Consider the following 20,127-nt stretch of genomic DNA (forward strand, 5'->3'; position numbering starts at 1 on the left):
TTGAGTGAAGCTGGGTCTTGGTGTTGAGATGGAGATCTCTGGGAGATTTCGCCGTTTGATATTACGTGGAGCTGGGAGGTCTCTTGTGGACCAGTGTCCTGAAGTTGGTTCTCCCACCTCAGAGACACAGCCCTGATGCCTGGCTGGAGCACCAAGAGCCTTTAATCCACAGGACTCAGAATAAAAGGGAGAAAAAATGGAAAGGAAGGGAAAGGGAAGGGAGGGGAGGGGAGGGGAAGGGAAGGAGGAAGGAAGGTAGGAAGGAAGGAAGGACGAAAGAAAGGAAGAAAAGAAAGGAAGAATGAAAGAACATAAAATAAAGTAGGATAAAATAACGTTTTTAAAATAAAAAATAATTATTAAGAAGAAAAATTAAAAAAAAAAAAAAAACACAATCGGGACGGTCAGAACCCTTGGACAAATGGTGAAAGCAAAGCTATACAGACAAAATCTCACACAGAAGGACACACATACACCCTCACAAAAAGAGAAAAAGGGGAAAAAAATAATAGCCTCTGCGTGTAGGTCACCTGAGGGCGTCTGCTCTTCGCTCAGACAGGACAGGTTTAAAGGAGCAGCTGATTTGGGGGCTCTGGCTCACTCAGGCCGCGGGGAGGGAAGGGTACGGATGCGGGGCGAACCTGCAGCTGCAGAGGCTGGCATGACGTTGTACCAGCCTGAGGCGCACCGTGCGTTCTCCCGGGGAAGTTGTCCCTGGATTCCGGGACCCTGGCAGTGGCGGGCTGCACAGGCTCCCAGGAGGGGAGGTGTAGAGAGTGACCTGTGCTTGCACACAGGCTTCTTGGTGGTGGCAGCAGCATCCTTAGCGTCTCATGCCCGTCTCTGGTGTCCACGCTGATAGCCGTGGCTCGCGCCCGTTTCTGGAGCTCCTTTAAGCGGCGTGCTTAATCCCCTCTCCTCCTCGCGCACCGGGAAACAAAGAGGGAAGGAAAAGCGAAAAGCCTCTTCGGCAGCTCCATACTTCTCCGGGACTCCCTCCTGGCTAGCCGTGGTGCACTAACCCCTTCAGGCTGTGTTCGGCCGCCATTTCTCTCCCTGAGATCCGACCAAAGCCCGAGCCTCAGCTCCCAGCCCCCGCCCGCCCGGGTGGGTGAGCAGACAAGCCTGTCGGGCTGGTGAGTGCTTTTCGGCACTGATCCTCTGCGGGAATCTCTCCGCTTTGCTCTCTGCACCCTGTGGCTGCGCTCTCCTCCGTGGCTCTGAGGCTCCCCCCTCCGCCACCTGCAGTCTTCGCCAGTGAAGGGGCTTCTAGTGTGTGGAAATCTTTCCTCCTTCACAGCTCCCTCCCACTGGTGCAGGTCTCGTCCCTATTGTGTCGACTCTGTTTTTTCTTTTTTCTTTTGCCCTACCCAGGTACGTGAGGAGTTTCTTGCCTTTTGGAAGGTCTGAGGTCTTCTGCCAGCGTTCAGTGGGTGTTCTATAGGAGCAGTTCCACGTGTAGATGTATTTCTGATGTATCTGTGGGGAGGAAGGTGATCTTTGCGTCTTACTCTTCCGCCATCTTCTCTCTCTCCTCCTGGAGTAAGATTTTTATCTGCTACCCTGGAATTTCACTTGGATACTAAGTCCTTGTCTATATTAATGACCCAGCCGTGTTGCCCCATATGGATCAACAGGGTGTGCAGTCCTGTGGGATGGTGCCTTTGCCTGGACCCACCAGAAGGATGTCATCAATATAGTAGAAAGCTATTATTCCCTCTGTGAGTGGGACTTTTTCTAAGTCATGCTCTATCCATAGAAGATAGGCAGATGTGGGATTTAGGGAGCCTTGTGGAAGGACATTAGTGGCATATTTCAATTAATTCTACATAAGGGTAAACTGATCCTGGTCGTTTGCATGAAGAAGGATGCTGAAAAGAGAGTTCAAGTTGTTGGTTGCTGTATACCAAGTTCCTTCACCTTGGGCAATAGCTTCTATGACAGTCACAATGCCAGTGCCAGGTTGGTACTAACACTCTGTGCTGCCTTAATCACTTAGTCTGTATGCATCTGATGTTTTGTGCACAGGCCTATTAAATGGAGAAATAGTCTATGGAATTTGTTGGCTTCTTTAAGCTCAGCAACAAGGGCAGTTATTTCTTTTTTACACCCAGGGAGTCAGTATTGGTTTTGGTAGATACGGGCACTAGGTTCTGGTAGTTGGGTTGCTCAAGATATTCCACCTCCCCCATTAAAATATCCTAACTGCAGCAAATCCCGTCACAACATGAGAGTGAATGCGAGTGGTGGGTCACGTAAATAATACATCTATACCGACAATATATTCAGTAGTAGAGGCCATAACAATGCACTGTATTGTAGTGTGGCCTGGAAAAGGTTTCTGTTTGTGGTGGTGGCCCCAACCCAGACAGTATTATCTGTTTTCCCCTCATCCTGGTGCCAGGGCTTGTGGGGATTGCAGTTATCAGTGTACCGCCATCCAAAGTGCCCAAGAAATGTAATTCTCGCCTGCCTGCAATTTGTACTGGAATAGGCCCTCGTATATCTTCACTGGGGATGTAGGTACCTTGGTATAACCGTATCTTGTTTTTTATTTTTGAAAGCTGTGATCAGGGTCAGTGTATGTGGAGTTCTTTGATCCATCTCAGAATTCACTGATAAAGGTAGTGAGAATAGCACTTGCATTATTCATAGTGGCCACCACAAAGTGGATCGCAGTGGGGCTACATGTTGGGTCCTCATGGCCCATCATCTAACACTGAGTACCTTGGTGGAGAGCATTAATTTACTGCTTTGAGACCCCACTGTATGGTAATCAGGCCCACAGATTTTTAGGGAAGGTCATTGCCCCTAACATCCAGTAGAGGGAGCATTATTACCATTTTTACATCACTTTTTCTTTCTGGGCAACAATTTCTGCATGCCTGAAAATTTGCCAATTAGGATCTGACTGTGTCACAACTGACTGACACAACTTATGAGGAAATTTGATTGAGCTTGATAACCAATAGGATTCACAAAAGTGAACTTAGAAATCTGAGTCTGGTAAGACCCAAGTCTAAGTTCTCTCCAGGTCACTGGGCAAAGTGATTCCAAAGTCCTATACATTCTTTTATATTAAAGGCATGAGTCTCGGTGTCAGGACTTAGAACTAACAGTAGTCATAGAGTATAACTCCGCTTTCAGGGTCTCTGATGACTTTTAGGTCTGTCTCTGGAGAACCATAGCCATTAGCTAGGGAATTGTTTCCCTAGCTCTCTTAAGAGTCCCTCTGTTAGATCTCTAATTTGCCTCATCAGTGGAACTTGACCAGAGTTTGGAGGCTAAAGTGAAGGTCCAATGTTCCCTTCAAACTGAAAGTCTTATTTAACAATTTGTGAGAACTTTCTAAGAGTGCTCTGTGGCCTCCACCAGCACTTTCTGAGACTCACTGGCTAAGTGTCCCATTGCATCCTCATACTCTTTCAGTTGATCCATTTGCACAGTCCAAGAGTGGCCCAAATCTTCTCTAACACCTCCTTAAAGTGCTTTGTAGGATATACAGGGGTTTTACTTTTTCAGAAAAGCATTATGTTTATCACTTTGCTCACTGTGCCAGTTTCTCAGAGAGCTAGAGAGCTGCCGGTTGTCAAGTTGGCCAATTAAGATAACAAACTAAACCAAGTAAAATTCGGCCTTTTTTCACTTACTCTGATAGTATAAGCAAGAATCTAAACAGAAACGGGCTGAAGCTCTACCAGTCTTCCATTTTCCCCACAGAACAGCACTGGGCAAGGGTCAGGTGTATCATTATAGACAGGAGAGAGTGGGGGCAACATCTCACTGCCCCAAACAAAAGGCTCCTGCTGTTTTAAGGACGCTGGGCCTAGGGGAAGGATGAGGAGGCAGAGTTTGGAGCAGATAAGTACTTTACACCGAATCAGACTGAGAACAGTGTCTTCCAGGTCTATCTTTAAGGTGGCATAGGTAGAGGCATCTGAACAGTACAGGTTCAGTACATCTGAACCTCTGAATCCTCTGAATGGAGGTTCCTAGGCCAGAATGCAGATAAATTTTAAGATCATGGTCATCTAGAAGTGGAGGTTAAGGGTCAGCCTGACTGCAGCTACTTCTAGTGCCTGCAGTGTATACATCAAGTCAGTGTGGGGTTGGAAGCTTTTCCCTATAAGAACTGCCAGGTAGTTTTGTAATTGCTTATGGGGCTGAAAGATCATGTACAGGGTTTTGACTTGCAGTTGGAACCTCCGTGTATGTATATACGCACACACACACACACATTCATACGTACCTATACCTACATACACATAAAAGTGAACATATATATGCATATACACATACATAGGCATATTTAGAAATTATGAGTTCTTACAGGCACCTTCAATTCCAGTTAATACCCTTAGGGCTTGTTTTTGCCTTCCTTCGTTTTATATGTAGATGTCCTTCCACAGTGAGAATCCTGACTTTGAGCAACATCAACACATTTATATATATTCACTCCATCCTATAATACTTCTAAAATTGTTTCACAATCACTTAGCTGATACCACTAGGGAAAAAACCTACTAAAATTTTTGTGATTTTTTTTTTTTTTTTTTTTTTTGCTTCCCACTCTCTTGCCTAAGACTGAGAGTATATGTCAAATACTGTTGATGAACTACTTGGATTTGTGCTTATTTTTTCCTGCAGTAGGTTGATGAAAGTTGCTTCCAACGTTAGTCTTTTTATTTTTTAACTTTAGTTTTATTTTTGGAATATGTAAAACATGAACCTTTTCTAAAAGTAATAAATATGCAAAAAATATATATAAAGCATCATTCCTTTCTTATTCCTTCCCTACATTCCTTAGTCCTCACCCTCCTTTAGGAGGTATCCAACTAAATTGTTTTTTGGTTTGTCTTTTCTGTGTTTCATTGAAAAAATAACTTTTTTTCCTCTTTATATACTTCTTTCTTATGTCCCTTTCTTTCACAAAAGGTGAAAAAGATAGCATGCTAGATATTCTTTATTTCAGTTTTTTTTTCATTTATTGTTGCCTCCTAGAAATCCCTCCAATTCGTTTTATAGAGATCTTTTGCATTTCTTTTACAGCAGTAGGTACACTTGTTTGTACTACACCATATACTGTAATTTATACTTTACCGAAGTTTATAATATATACTTTAATTTATTCAACCAATCTTCTGTGCTTATATATTTTGCTGGTTTTAGCTATTTTGCAATTACACATAATACTGTAATGAAAATCTTGTACTTACACATTTTTTTTTTAAGAAGTCAACGTAGGTTTTTTTTTTTTTAACATCTGTATTGGAGTATAATTGCTTTACAATGGTGTGTTAGTTTCTGCTTTATAACAAAGTGAATCAGCTATACATATACATATATCCCCATTTCTCCTCCCTCTTGTGTCTCCCTCCCGCCCTCCCTACCCCACCCCTCTAGGTGGTCACAAAGCACTGACCTGATCTCCCTGTGCTATGCAGCTGCTTCCCACTAGCTATCTATTTTACATGTGGTAGTATATACACATTTTCATTGTTTGGCCTATAAATATGTATTTACCTAAAGTATAAATAACACAAGAAAACTAGAGACTAATATAAAACATATTTGATGCCTAGGAATATTTATGAAACACTGAGACCGTTTCAACATACATCTATCAAAAATGATCTCACAATTTTCATGTGGATCAAGCATTGTGGCCATTTACTTAAAACTTTATAAAAATGAGAGAAGATGCTGCTGCATAATTATTATAAATTTGAAATTAGAAATTTCACAATAAATCTATTTTCCCATTTAAGTGGAGTAAATGTATCTCTTTTTGTAGCTCATGATAAAGTACCGGATAAAAAGCTTATGCATGAGAATCAAGATTCAGTGTCAAAAATCCAACAGCAAGTAAAGAAAGAAAGAAATCTCAGAAGGGAAGGACACACTAGTAAGTATAATAATTATAGATCATTTTTAAATATTTTAAATTAAACTCATCAAATGATCTTTTTTGTTTGGTTCATGAATATGTATTGGGGCATATATTTTATTTTATTTTATTTTTTAAATTAAAGTAAGTCAGTTTATTTATTTTTAATTTTTTGGCCTCGCTGCGTGGCATGTGGGCTCTTAGTTCCCCAACCAGGGATCAAACCCATGCCCCCTGCAGTGGAAGTGCAGAGTCTTAACCACCGGCCCAGCAGGGAAGTCCTGGGCATATATTTCATAGAAAATTTCCACTTTGACTTAAAGTGTTAATACCCTAAGATAATTAGAGAACAGAAACAAAAGTATTGATACCTTTTGATTGGGATTTCTAGTACTAAGATTATTTTAAGGCCTTGGTTTATGTACTCAGTATGATTCAATAACAGACATCAACTGACTCTTAAAGGGTGTACACTTCTGAGCTCTCTCCAGGAGATTTGGGTCCATAAGTTCAGCAGTTGACTCTGACCTGTCTGTGGCAGTGTCCTTTAGTCATAGCCTATAGTTGGTGAACAAAGAGGTACTGAGACCTGTAACTCAAACAGGAAATGTGGATCACAGGGACCAAGGGGAACGGTCAAATTCAATGTCATGAGATTTTTCCATATGTTTTCTTCAAGAAATTTTATGGTTTTAGGTCTTAAGTTTCAGTCTTTAACCCATTTTGAATTAATTTTTGTGTATGATGTAAGGTAAACATCCAACTTTATTGTTTTACATGTAGATATCAGTTTATTCAACTATTTCTTGGAGACACTGTTCTTTCCCCATTGATTGGTCTTGACACCCTTATTAAAGGTCATCAACTATACATGTGAGGGTCTATTTCTAAGCGCTTTAATCTATTCCATTGGTCTGTATGTCTGTCTTTATGCCCCTACCACACTATTTTGATTACTTGTGCTTTGTAATAAGCTTTGAAATTAGTAAATGCTAGACCTATAAATTTGTTATTCTTTTTCAAGATTTTTTGGCTATTTGGGATCCTTTGAGAGCCTGTATAAATTTTAGCACGGATTTTTCTATTTCTTCTGCAAAAAATGCACTTGGATTTTTATAGGGATTACACTGAATCTGTAGATTGCTTTGGGTAGTACTGAGACCTTAACTATATTAAGTTTTCAAATCCAGGAACATGGGATGTTTTTCCATTTATTTGTCTCTTCTTTAATTTCTTTCAGCAGTGTTTTTTTAAATTAATTTTTACTGGAGTATAGTTGCTTTACAATGTTGTATTAGTTTCTACTCTACAGAAAAGTGAATCGGCTATACATATACATGTATCCCCTCCTTTTTTGATTTCCTTCTCATTTAGGTCACCACAGTGCATTTAGTAGCGTTCCCTGTACTATATATTAGGTTCTTATTAGTTATCTATTTTATACATAGTATCCATAGTGTATATATGTCAATCCCAATCTCCCAATTCATCCCCTCCTTCCATTCCCCCTTGGTATCCATACGTTTGTTCTCGAGTCTGTGTCTCTGTTTCTGCTTTGCAAATAAGATCGTCTATACCATTTTTCTAGATTCCACATATATGCGTTAATATACGATATTTGTTTTTCTCTTTCTGGCTTCACTTCCATGTTCTGGCTATCTTCAGTAGTGCTGCAGTGAACATTGGGGTGTATATAGCTTTTTGAATTATGTTTTTCTCTGGGTATATGCCCAGTAGTGGGATTGCTGGGTCATATGGTAGTTATATTTTTAGTCTTTTAAGGAACCTCCATACTGTTCTCCATCATGGCTCTATCAATTTACATTCCCACCAACAATGCAAGAGGGTTCCCTTTTCTCCACATCCTCTCCAGCATTTATTGTTTGTAGACTTTTTGATGATGGCCATTCTGACCAATGTGAGGTGATACCTCATTGTAGTTTTGATTTTCATTTCTCTAATAATTAGTGATGTTGAGCATCTTTTCATTTGTTTGTTGGCCATTTGTACGTCTTCTTTGGAGGAATGTCTATTTAGGTCTCCATTTTTTGATTGGGTCGTTTTTTTGATATTGAGCTGCATAAGCTGTTTGTATATTTTGGAGATTAATCCTTTGTCAGTTGCTTCATTTACAAATATTTTTCCCCTTCTGAGTGTTGTCTTTTCGTCTTGTTTATAGATTCCTTTGCTGTGCAAAGGTTTTAAGTTTAATTAGGTCCCATTTGTTTATTTTTGTTTTTATTTCCATTTCTCTAGGAGGTGGGTCAAAAAAGATCTCACTGTGATTTATGTCAAAGAATGTTCTGCCTATGTTTTCCTCTAAGAGTTTTATAGTGTCTGGTCTTACATTTAGGTCTCTAATCCATTTTGAGTTTATTTTTGTGTTATGGTGTTAGGGAGTGTTCTAATTTCATTCTTTCACATGTAGCTGTCTGTTTTCCCAGCATGACTTATTGAAGAGGCTGTCTTTTCTCCATTGTATATTTTTGCCTCCTTTGGCATAGGTTAGGTGACCATAGGTGCGTGGGTTTATCTCTGGGCTTTCTATCCTATTCCATTGATCTATATTTATGTTTTTGTGCCAGTACCATGTTGTCTTGATTACAGTGGCTTTGTAGTATCGTCTGAAGACAGGGAGCCTGATTTCTCTGGCTCCATTTTATTTTTATTTTTTTACTGTTGCTTTTTTTTCTGGCTCCGTTTTTCTTTCTCAAGATTGCTTTGCCTATTTGGGGTCTTTTGTGTTTCCATACAAATTGCAAAATTTTTTCTAGTTCTGTGAAAAATGCCATTGGTAATTTGATAGGGATTGCATTGAATCTGTAGATTGCTTTGTGTAGTATAGTCATTTTCACAATATTGATTCTTCCAGTCCAAGAACATGGTATATTTCTCCATCTGTATTGTCTTTGATTTCTTTCATCAGTACTTTATAGTTTTGTGTGCACAGATCTTTTGCCTCCTTAGGTAGGTTTATTTCAGCAGTGTTTTATAGTTTTCAGTGTACATGCCTTTTGCCTCCTTGGTTAAGTTTATTCCTACATATTTTATTATTTTTGATGAATTGTTTTCATAGTTTACTTTTCATATTGTACATTAATAGTTTGTAAAAATGTAACTGATTTTTACTTGTTGATTTTGTACCCTGAAACTTTGCTGAATTCATTTATTAATTCTCATGGGGGTTTTTTTTGTGTGTATGCATGTGTGAATCTTTAGGGTTTTCTATGTATAAGGACATTTTATCTATGAACAGATAATTTTACTTCTTCCTTTCTAATTTTTATATCTTGTATTTCTTTTTATTGCCCAGTTGCTGTTGTTAGGACTTACAGTAACTATGTTGAATAGAAGTGGTGAGAGTGGGCATTCTTGCCTTATTTTTGATCTCAAAGGAAGTTTTTAGTTTTTCACCACTGAGTGTGATGTTAGCTGTAGGCTTTGCATATATAGTCTTCGTTATATGTGGATATTTTGCTTTTAATCTTAGTTTGTTGAGTGTTTTGTTTAATCATAAAAGGATGTTTAATTTTGTTAAATGTTTTTTCTATATCAGTTGAGATGGTCATGTGTGGTGTTTTTTTTTTCCTTCATGCTATTAATGTGATGTGTCACATTAATTGATTTTCATGTATTAAATCAACCTTGAATTCCAGGAATAAATCCCTCTTGGATGTGGTATTTAATCCTTTTAATAAGCTCTTGAATTCTGTTTGCTAGTATATTGTTGAGTTTTACATCTGTGTTCATCAGGGATACTGGCCTGTAATTTTACTTTCATATAATCCCTTTGTCTGACTTTGGTATCAGGTAAATACTGGCTTCATAGAATGAGTTTTAAAGTTTTCCTATTCATTTTTTTGGATAAGTTTGATGAGGACTAGTGTTAATTTTGTTGTTGTTGTTAATGTTTGGTAGCATTCTGCAGTGAAGCTATCTGCTCCTGGGTTTCTATCTGTCGGGAGGTTTTTGATTACTGATTTAATCTACTAGTTACTGTTCTTTCAGATATTCTGTTTATTCATGATTCAGTTAGTATGTTGTTTTTCTTAGAATTCATCTATTTTTTTCTAGGTATTTCAGTTAGTTAGCAAACAGTTGTTCATAATGTTCTCATAATAATTTTTATTCCTATGGCATTGGTTGTAATGCCTCTTCTTTCATTTTTTATTTAATTATTTGAGTCTTTTCCCTTTTTTCTTAGCTAGTCTAACTAAATGTTTTCAATTTCGTTGGTCTTTTCAAAAAACCAACTCCTCGTTTTATTCATTTTCTTTATTGTTTTTCTCTTCAATGTTTCACTTACCTCTGCTCTAATCTTTATTATTTCCTTCCTTCTGCTAGCTTTGGGTATAGTTTTATCTTCTTTTTCTAGCTCCTTGAGTTGTAAATTTAGGTTGTTTATTTGAGATCTTTCTTCTATTTTAATGTAAGCATTCATAGCTATAAATTTCCCTCTTAGCACTGCTTTCATTGCATTGTATATATTTTGTTATGTTGTGTTTTCATTTTCATTTGTCTCAAGATAATTTCTAATTTCTCTCGCAATTTCTACTTTGACCCATTGGTTCTTTTGAGAATATATTTTTATATTTCCCACATATTGGTGGATTTTCAAGTGTTTCTGCTACTGTTAAGTTCTAGTTTCTTTTCATTGTGATCAGAAAAGTTATTTTGCGTAATATCAGTATCCTAGAGAATGTTCCATGTGTACTTGAGAAAAATGTATTCTGATGTTGTTAGGTGGAGTTTTTTTTGCATATATCTATAATGTCCAGTTGGCCTATAGTGTTGTTCAAATCCTCTAATTTTCTTATTGATCTTTTTTCTGGTTGTTCTTTCCATTACTGAAAATGAGGTATTGAAGTCTCCTACAATTTTTGTTTTATGGTCTATTTTTCTATTCAATCTGCTTAATGTTTTCTTCATGTATTTAGGAGTTCTTATGTCTGATGAATATATGTTTATATATTAAACACTATAATGTTTATATTTATATTTATAATGTTACATATTCCTGGAGAAGTGACCTTTTAATTATTATATAATGTCTTACTTTGTCTCTTTAACAGGTTTTGACTAAAGTCTCTTCTGTCTGATATTATAGTATAGCCATCACTATTCTCTTTTGGTTACCATTTGCATGGAGTATCTGTTCCCATCCTTTCACTTTCAGTCTGTATATGTCCTTAGACCTAAGTGAATCTCTGGTAGACAGCATTATAGCTGGGTCTTATATTTTATACGTTCAGCTACTCTGTGTCCAGGGAGTTTAACCCACTTACATTGGTAGGTTGTGTGTTTCTAAGAATTTATCCATTTCTCTAGGTTATCCAGTTAGTTGGCATACAATTGGATAGGAGAGGACTTACTTTTGCCATTTTGTTAATTATTTCCTGTATGTCTCATAATTTTTTGTTCCTCATTTCCTATTTTACTTTCTTCCTTTGTCTTCCATTGATTTTTTTTTTGTAGTGACATGCTTTAATTCTTTTCTCATTTCCTTTTGTGTATTAGTCTTCTCAGGCTGCCATAACTGAAAGCCATAGACAGGGTCACTTAAAAAAAAAAAAACAGAAAATTATTTATTACAGTTCTGTAGGTGAAGTCCAAAATCTAGGTGCCAATAAGTTAGATTTCATTCTGAGATGTCTTTTCTTGGCTCATAAGTGTCCACCATCTATTGTGTACCCACATGACCTCTTCTTTGTGTGCAAATGGAGAGAGATAGAGAGAGAGAATGAAAGCTCTGGTGTCTCTTTTTATTAGGGCAATAATCACATCAGATCAGGGTCTTAACCTTATGATGTCATTTAACCTTAATTACTTCCCTCCCCCCATCTCCAAAACCATCACATTGGAGGTTAGGGTTTCAGCATATGAATTTTGGGGGATACAAACATGTATCCATAACATGAAGAGTCTATAAATATTTTCGTTATGGTTACAATAATCTATTTTATACTGGTAACAAGTTAACTTCAAACACATACATACTTCAGTCACTAAACTGTACTGCTTTAAAGCTCTTTCCCCTCACTTTATTTATTGGTGTCACAAATTACATCTTTGTATATTGTGTGCCCATTAACATCGATTTATAGTTATTTTATGCTTTTTCTCCTAATTCTATATAAGAATTAAAAGGGAAGTTATGCATCAAAATTTCAGTAATATAGGTTTCTACATTTGTCCATATATTTACCTTAACCAAAACCTTTATATTATCATACAGCTTCATGATGCCATCTAATATCCTTTCATTTCAACTTGAAAGACTTCCTTTAGTATTTCTGGCAGAGTAGGTCTAGTGGTATGAACGCCATCAGCTTTGGTTTATCTGTGAAAGTCTTTATTTCCCCTTCAGTTTTGAAAGACAGTTTTGCCAAATATCATATGCTTGGTTGACAGTTTTTTTCTTTTGGCACTCTGAAAGTATCATCCCACTGTCTTATGGCCCGCAAGGTTTCTGAGAAATTCATTTATAATCTTATAGAGGCTCCCTTGCATATAACAAATTGTATTTCTCTTGCCTCTTTTAAGATTTTCTCTTTTTCCTTGACTTCTGACAGTTTGACTACATTGTGTTTCGGTGTTGGCCTCTTTGGGTTTTTCCTAGTTGGAGTTTATAAAGCTTATTGAATTTGTATATCCATTTCTTTTTTAAATTTGGTAAGTTTTGTCATTTCTTCAAATAAACTCTCTGCTCCCTTTTTTCTCTCTTCTGGGACTTTCATAATGCATATCTTGGTCCACTTGATAGGGTCCCATAAATCCTTCATGCTCTCTACACTTTTCTTAATTCTTTTTTCCTTTTGCTCCTCAGATACAATGTTTTCACATGACCTGTCTCCCAGTTTGCTGATTTTTTTTTCTGCCTGATCAAGTCTGATGATGAACCCCTTTAGTGAATTTTTCAATTCAGTTATTATATTGCTCAGCACCAGAGTTGTTTTTTTATAGTTTCTATATTTTTGTTGATATTCTAATTTTGTTCATGCTTCATTTTCCTGATTTCATTTAGTTTATATTTCTTTCAGCTCATTGAGAATCTTTAAGACAGTTGTTAAAATTCCTTGTGAGGTAATTCACAGACCTGTGTTTTTTTAGCGTTGGTTTCTGGAACTTTATTTTATTCCTGTGATTGGGACATGTTTCCATGTTTCTTTGTAATACTTTGTCATATTTTGTTGAGATTTGGGAATTTGAAAACATAGCTATCTCTCTTAGTCTTTTCAGATACAGGGGAACACCTTGACTAATCAGCCTGACATGGAGGTTCTGATACTTCTCAAATCTTCTCTGGGGATGTATCTTCTCTGGGCTTGTATGTACTCTTTTATTCTAGTATATATGACTTTTTTAAACTCTCCTAATTTCCCTAAGAGGCTCTCTCCTGTTTCTTCTCAGGAGCTTTTTGTTTTGGTTTCTATTGTATTCCTCTACCTGTAATCTCTTGCTCCTCCATCATTTGCAGAACTTCATAACCCCTGCAGCTCTAATGTGTGACGGCACTTGCCTTTGTTTTCAGCAGCCTCCAACCTGGTATCTAACTATGGAACTGTCCCCATCAGCTTTCCAGATCAGGCAAGACAGCAACCAATGACTCAGGCAGTGCCTAGACATGCCAGAAAGTTGGATGCAAGTTTCACTCTTTTCATCCCAGTGGAGGATCTGGAAATTGCGAGACTTCCTTGTGACTGTGGCACACTGTGGCACACTGTGCCAGGGAGGTGGTGGGGCTAACTAAGCTGGGCAAAATGCCATGACCCTTCCTACCCTTTTTGGTACAGTTTTTCTTGGTCAGTAATTCACTTGGGTGATGCAGCTTGTTAACTGGTTTCTAGAGTCCTCATAATGGTATTTTGGTCTGTATATTGTTATTAATTTAGTGTCTCCATGGGGTAATGAGGGTCTGGAACTTCCTAGTCCTCCATCTTCCTGATATTTTATCCTATAATTAAGTTTTAACTTAAGTATAAAAGTCCTACGTAGGAAATATAGAGAATGATAGAAAGCACATGTGATGCCTAGGATTATTAATGAAATAATGAGAGTTTCAGTATAGACCTATTAAAACTCTTCTCTTTTCATATTAGATCTAGCATTATGGTAATCTACTTAAAAGTCTATAAAATTGAGAAGAATTTATGCTGTACATTTGTTATAAATTTGAAAGTGAGGGGTTCACAATAGATCTGTTTTTCTATTTATTTGATTATATGCTTCTCTTTATGTAGCTCAGTTTGAAGTACCAGATGGAAATCTTCTCTGTGAGGATCAAGACTCAATATCAAAAACACAAATGCAAGTAAATACACAAAGAACATTCAAAGGTAAAATATACCTTAATAAGTATAATAATTACAGATAACTTTAAATTATTTTAATTAAACTCAGTAGAAGATATTTTTCTTTGGTTCATGAATATGCATCTGAGATTATATTTTATGCAACATTTATAGTTTCTTTGACATTAGTTGTACATACCCTAAGAAAATTAGAGAGCAAAAGTCAAAGTATTCATAACTTTCATTGGTATTTCTGGTTGTAATATTATTTCACAGCCATAGGTCATATACTCAGACACCAAGGCTCAATCATAGGCCAATAATTTTCTCACAAAGGATGCATACCTTTCAGCAGACTGGCAGTTTATAGGTCCAAAACTCCAAAGGGTGTCTGTCTGTGACCTATGGTACTAGCTTTCTACCACAGACTGTACTTGGTGAACAGAGATGTTGCTGAGAGCTGTAACTCAAACAGCAAATGAGGATCAGAGGGCCCCAAGGGAAGGATAGCCTGAGAGGCCTGGTGGAGGGCCTCAAGTGCGTCCTCTTGGTTGTGGCCCCACTGAAAAGAGTGGCTTTTGAAGTAATCTAATAGTAATGGATGTAATGGATGCCATCAAGAACCACACATGGGGACTATGAGAGTGCAAGTATCCAAATAGTCCCACCAATAGCTGGGCCTCATTTTCAGTTGTTTAAGTAGAGTGTGTCAAAGCTTGGCAGTCTTCTCCTTTGGAATGAGATGTTGTGCCCCTCACAGATTTTGCCCAGGGATTTCAGTTAGGTCCTGGGTAACTATGTCTTATCTGTAATAATGGTCCAGCCATGTTGCTACATATTGGTCTGTAGGACGTCTAGTCCTTGTTAAGTGGTGCCCTTGTATGGGCCTATTTGGATGATGTCATCAATAGACTGGAAGGCTAGTGCTCCCTCTGGGTGTAGGACATTTCTAGGTCATGATTGTTTGGTGAAAGATAGTTGGGGAATTTATGTAGCTTTATGGAAGGACATTAGTGAGGCATTGCAATCTATTCCCCATATGACGAACTGATCCTAATCATCCATGTGGACAGAGGTACTGCATAGGGTATTTGCACTGTCTATTACAGAATACCAAATTCTCTCACTATAGACAGTAGCTTCCATGACAGTCACAATATTAGATACAACTAGTGCCTGGGGACTACATCACTGAGCTGCCAATTGTCACCGGAGTCTGTACATACACAAGGACATACGCCCAGGTCCACTGAGCTACTGAATGAAGAAACAGTCTCAGGGAGAATTTCTGCTTCATTAAGCTCATCAATAAGGACAGTTATTTACTTTTCTTCTTCACGCACTTGTTTTTGAGGAACAAAGTACTAGATTCTGGTAGTTGAGTAGTTTCACAGTCTTCCGCTTGTCTTGCTAAAGTGGTAATTTCTATCAGGGTTTAGGGGTGATTGCAAGTAGGGGTTCATGTAAACAATACTTCTATACCAATAATGCATTCAACAGTGGGGGCCATAACAATGGAGTTTTGAGGTGGCCTGAGTGGGTACACTGTTGTGGGATCTGGGTAAGTTTCCCATTGGTGATGGCCATGGAGTACCACCTCAGCATTATCAGTTTCCTCCTCATCCTGGTGTCAGGGGTTGTGGTGATCACAGTCACCTATGCACCCATGTCCCACAGGCTTGGGAATGCAATTCTGCACATCTCCATTGAACTCTAACTTTATCATAAGTCCTCACGTTCCCACTGGATATGTGGGGCTCGGCCTAACCCATAGTCTTGTTTATTTTGAAAGCCGTAAAGTCTTGGTAAAAGTTGGCAGAGCATTTTGATTCATGGCAAGGATCACTGGGAAAAGCAGAAACATAGCGCCTGTGTTAGTCATTGGCCTGTTGGGCCTCCCTTATCCCACTACCTGACCTTCGGGTCCTTGGTAAATAGCGCATCAATCTACTCCTTTGAGACCCTGTTTTGTGGGTAACACACCCTTTGATCTCTTTAAGGCCTTTGCCCAGATGGTCTGGGGTGGTTACTAGACTACCATTTTTACATCATTCTCTCTTCTGGTCAGTCATTGCTATCTTGGCATTATTCACTATTACTTGTCCAGAAATTTGTCAGTTAAGGTCCAGATTGTGTTGTAGACCAATTGCCCTGACCTTATTAGGATGTTTATCGAGCTTGATGTCCAGCAATAGTGGCACAAATGAACCTAGGAACCTGAATCTGGTAAAAAAAAAAAAAAAACAACAACAATCGCATCATCTGCTGTCCTCATTCCCTCATTGTATATCTTAGGCACCACCAGGGTGGCTCATGGAGTCACTATTGCCTTTTCAAGTATAGTTAAAATGTGTTTTACAAAGGCAAGGATGAGCCATCTGTCGGATCCAAAACAGTACCCAGCTGAGGAAGGAGAGAGTCTTGGATGTCTGTATTTTTTCATACTCCTTTATTCCACCTCCTTGTGCAATGTGGCCATTGTCAAGGCTCTCCAAGAAATGTTTCTGTATTAGCAACCCGGCAAGGTTACATGATTACTTCTTTAACAAGATACTCCTTTAAATGTGAAGATGAACGACCCATGTCTATAAGGTCTCTTCAGGTAACTGGGTAAAGTGATCCTCAGCACTCTACATTCCTTTTCATTAAATCATGAATCGCAGTAACCACTATAGCAAAGGCTGAACATAAGTTCTAGGAGCATTAGATCTAACAGTAGTCATTGAGCGCACCTCAGCATGCAGGGTCACCAACAACTTTTGATCCCATTATTGATGAAACTGTAAGTAGCCAAGGAATTGCTTCCCCAGTTTTGTCAAAATCCCTCTGTTTGACGTTTAATTTGACCCACCCACTGGGCATCTTGGCCAGCAAAACAGGACTATTAAAATAGCAGGATCATGTAAACAATAAAATAGCAGTCTCCTAAAGCATGTCGCACAATCTGTCAGCAGTTCCTGAGACACATTGGCGTGAATGGTCATGTGCCCTGTGGGAACGTTAGACTCTAACAAATGACTCAATAGTGCCCCCTTAGAGAGCCCTGAGGACTCACTAGTGCTCCTTCCAGAAAGGAATTGTGCTTCAATGACCACATTGCTCACTGTGCTAACTTGTCAGGGAGAGAGCTGCCAGTTTTTGAGTTGGTCAAGTAAGACAGCAAGTAAATTGAAAGTAAATTTAAGCATTTATTCACTTACTGTAATAGTGTAAGAGTCTAAACAGGAAAGGTTTCCAGCCACACCAATATTCCATTTTCCCCCACAGAACATCACTGGATGAGGGTCAGATACATCAGTGCTGACAGGGCTGGGGTGGGGGAAGATCATCTCACAACCAGAGGAGCTCCAAACAAAAGGTTCTTGCTGTTCTATAGATCTGAGGGGAGGTAGAAGTGGGAGGTCTAGGAGGAGTGCAAAAGTACTGAAAACAGAGTCAGAGATAATAAAAATGTCTACAAGGTCCAATGAAAAGGTGGTCTATGTACAGGGTCTCAGCTGAGTCCTCCCCACATAAGAATGCTTCAGAATTGAGGCACTCAGACTAAGAATGCAGATATGGCCTTAGTCCATGACTGCACTACTTCCAATGTCTGCAGTGCACTGGTTATGTCTCAAAGTCTAGTGTGGAGTATGAAGATTTCCCCCATGACAGCTGCCAGATCAAGCCTTTGTAATTGTCTAAGGTTGGGCCTGACAGATCACGCAGATTTTGGCATGTTGTCAGTGCCTCAGTGTAAACACATATGCATGGCCACATACAGGTACACACTATATACATATATGGATATACATATCCATATAGTCATCCTCACATATGCTTACATACATAAACGTGCACATATATGTGTATATGCATATTCACAGACATATTTAGAAATCATGGTTTCTCAAAGACACTTTCAATTTCATTCTCTCCCCTCAGGACTTGTTCTTATCTTTCTCTATTTTCGGTGTGTATATCCTTCCTTCCACAGTGTGAATCTGACTCTGATAAACATCAGTACATTTACTCATTTGCTGTATCTTATAATGCTTCTAAAATTATTTCAGAATGTAGAACCCTAGAAAAACAAATCTACTAAAGGATTCTGTGATTTGCAAACATAGAGAACAGATTTGTGGTTGCCAAGGGAGTGGAGGGTGGGGGTAGGATGGATTGGGAGTTTGGGATTAGCAGATGCAAACTATTATATATAGGATGGATAAACAACAAGGTCCTACTGTACAGCACAGGGAACTATATTCAGTATCCTGTGATAAACCATAATGGAAAAGAATATGAAATATATATATGTATATAACTGAGTCAATTTGTTGTACAGCAGAAATTAACACAACATTGTAAATCAACTGTACTTCAATCAAATAAATTAAAAAAATAAATTCTCCAATAAACAACTTACGTTGAAAAAGAGGAAAAAGATTTTGTGATTTGTTTACAGTTCACCCCTCTACTCTTTCGCCGAGGAGTGAGGGTGTACATCAAATACTATATTGATGATTTACTTGCATTAGTGCTTTCTTATTTCCTTCAGTAGATTCAGTTCTTTAAATTTAGTTTCAGTTTTAGTTCCTTTTCTTATCCTTTGTAATTTAATTTTTCTTTTGATACATAATTGACACATAACATTAGTTTCAGATGTACAACATACTGACTCAAGATATGTGTATATTACAAAAAATATCACAACAATAAGTTTATCATCTATCACCACATATAGTTAAAATTTTGTTCTTGTGATGAGAATTTTTAAGATCTACTCTGTTAGGAACTTTCAAATATGCAGTGCAGTAATAACTGTAGTCACCATGCTGTACATTTTATCTCCAGTACTTATTTATTTTATAACTGTGAGTTTGTACCTTTTGACCACCTTCACCCATTCACCCACCCTCTACCCCCCTGCTTTTGGCAACCACCAATCTGTTCTATGAGTTTTGATATTGGTTTTGTTTTAATTCCACATATAATTGAGATCATACAGTATTTGTCTTTCTTTCACTGACTTCACTTAGTATAGTACCCTCAAAATGCATCCATGTTGTCCCAAATGGCAAGATTTCCTTCTTTTTTATGGCTGAATAATATTCCTTTGTATATATGTATACTACATTTTCTTTCTCCATTCATATGTCCATGGACACTTAGGTTGTTTACATGTTTTGGCTATTATATTATTATTATAAATAATGCTGCAGTGAACATAGGGGTTTAGATATCTTTTCAAGTTAGTGTTTTCATTTCCTTTAGAAAAATACCCAGAAGTGGAATTGCTGGATTGTAAGGTAGTTCTATTTTTAGTTTTTTGAGGAACCTCCCATAGTGTTTTCCACAGTGGCTGCACCAAATTACCTTCCCACCAACAGTGCACAAGGGCTCCCTTTTCTCCACATTCTCACCAACACTTATTTCTTGTCTTTTTGATAATAGCCATTCTAACAGGTATGGGGTGGTATCTCATTGTGGTTTTGATTTGCATTTTCCTGACGATTAATAATGTTGAGAACCTTTTCATGTACCTGTAGGCCACCTGTAATGAAACGTGTCCTTTCAAATCCTCTATCCATTTCTTAATCAGATTTTTTTTCTGCTTTTGAGTTGTATGAGGTATTTCTTTATTTTAGATATTAACCCTTTGTCAGATATACAATTTGCAAATATTTTCTCCCATTCTGTAAGTTACCTTTCATTTTGTTGATGTTTTCTTTTGCCGTGCAGAAGCTTTTTAGTTTGATGCAGTCTCACTTGTTTATTTTTGCTTTTGTTGCCTTTGCTTTTGGTGTCAAATCCAAAAAGTCTTCACCAAGACTGATGATGTCAAGGAGCTTACTGCCTATGTTTTCTTCTAGGAGTGTTATAGTTTCTGGTCTTACATTCAAGTCTTTAGTTGATTTTGCATTGATTTGTATGTGTAAGATAGTGGTCCAGTTTCATTCTTTTGCATGT

General features: G+C 38.0%; 1 protein-coding gene across 1 annotated transcript in view; it reads left to right on the forward strand.

Moving 5' to 3' along the window:
- The window catches only part of CCDC7 (coiled-coil domain containing 7), a 321,418-nt gene that overhangs the window by 169,429 nt on the left and 131,862 nt on the right, over positions 1-20,127 (forward strand). The window contains exons 22-23 of the mRNA XM_055087797.1: positions 5,795-5,905; positions 14,128-14,223. Of these exons, the coding sequence (XP_054943772.1) occupies positions 5,795-5,905; positions 14,128-14,223 (207 nt within the window). The remainder of the gene's footprint in view (positions 1-5,794; positions 5,906-14,127; positions 14,224-20,127) is intronic.

This window comes from Physeter macrocephalus, chromosome 11, assembly GCF_002837175.3.
Source record: "Physeter macrocephalus isolate SW-GA chromosome 11, ASM283717v5, whole genome shotgun sequence".
NCBI lineage: Eukaryota > Metazoa > Chordata > Mammalia > Artiodactyla > Physeteridae > Physeter > Physeter macrocephalus.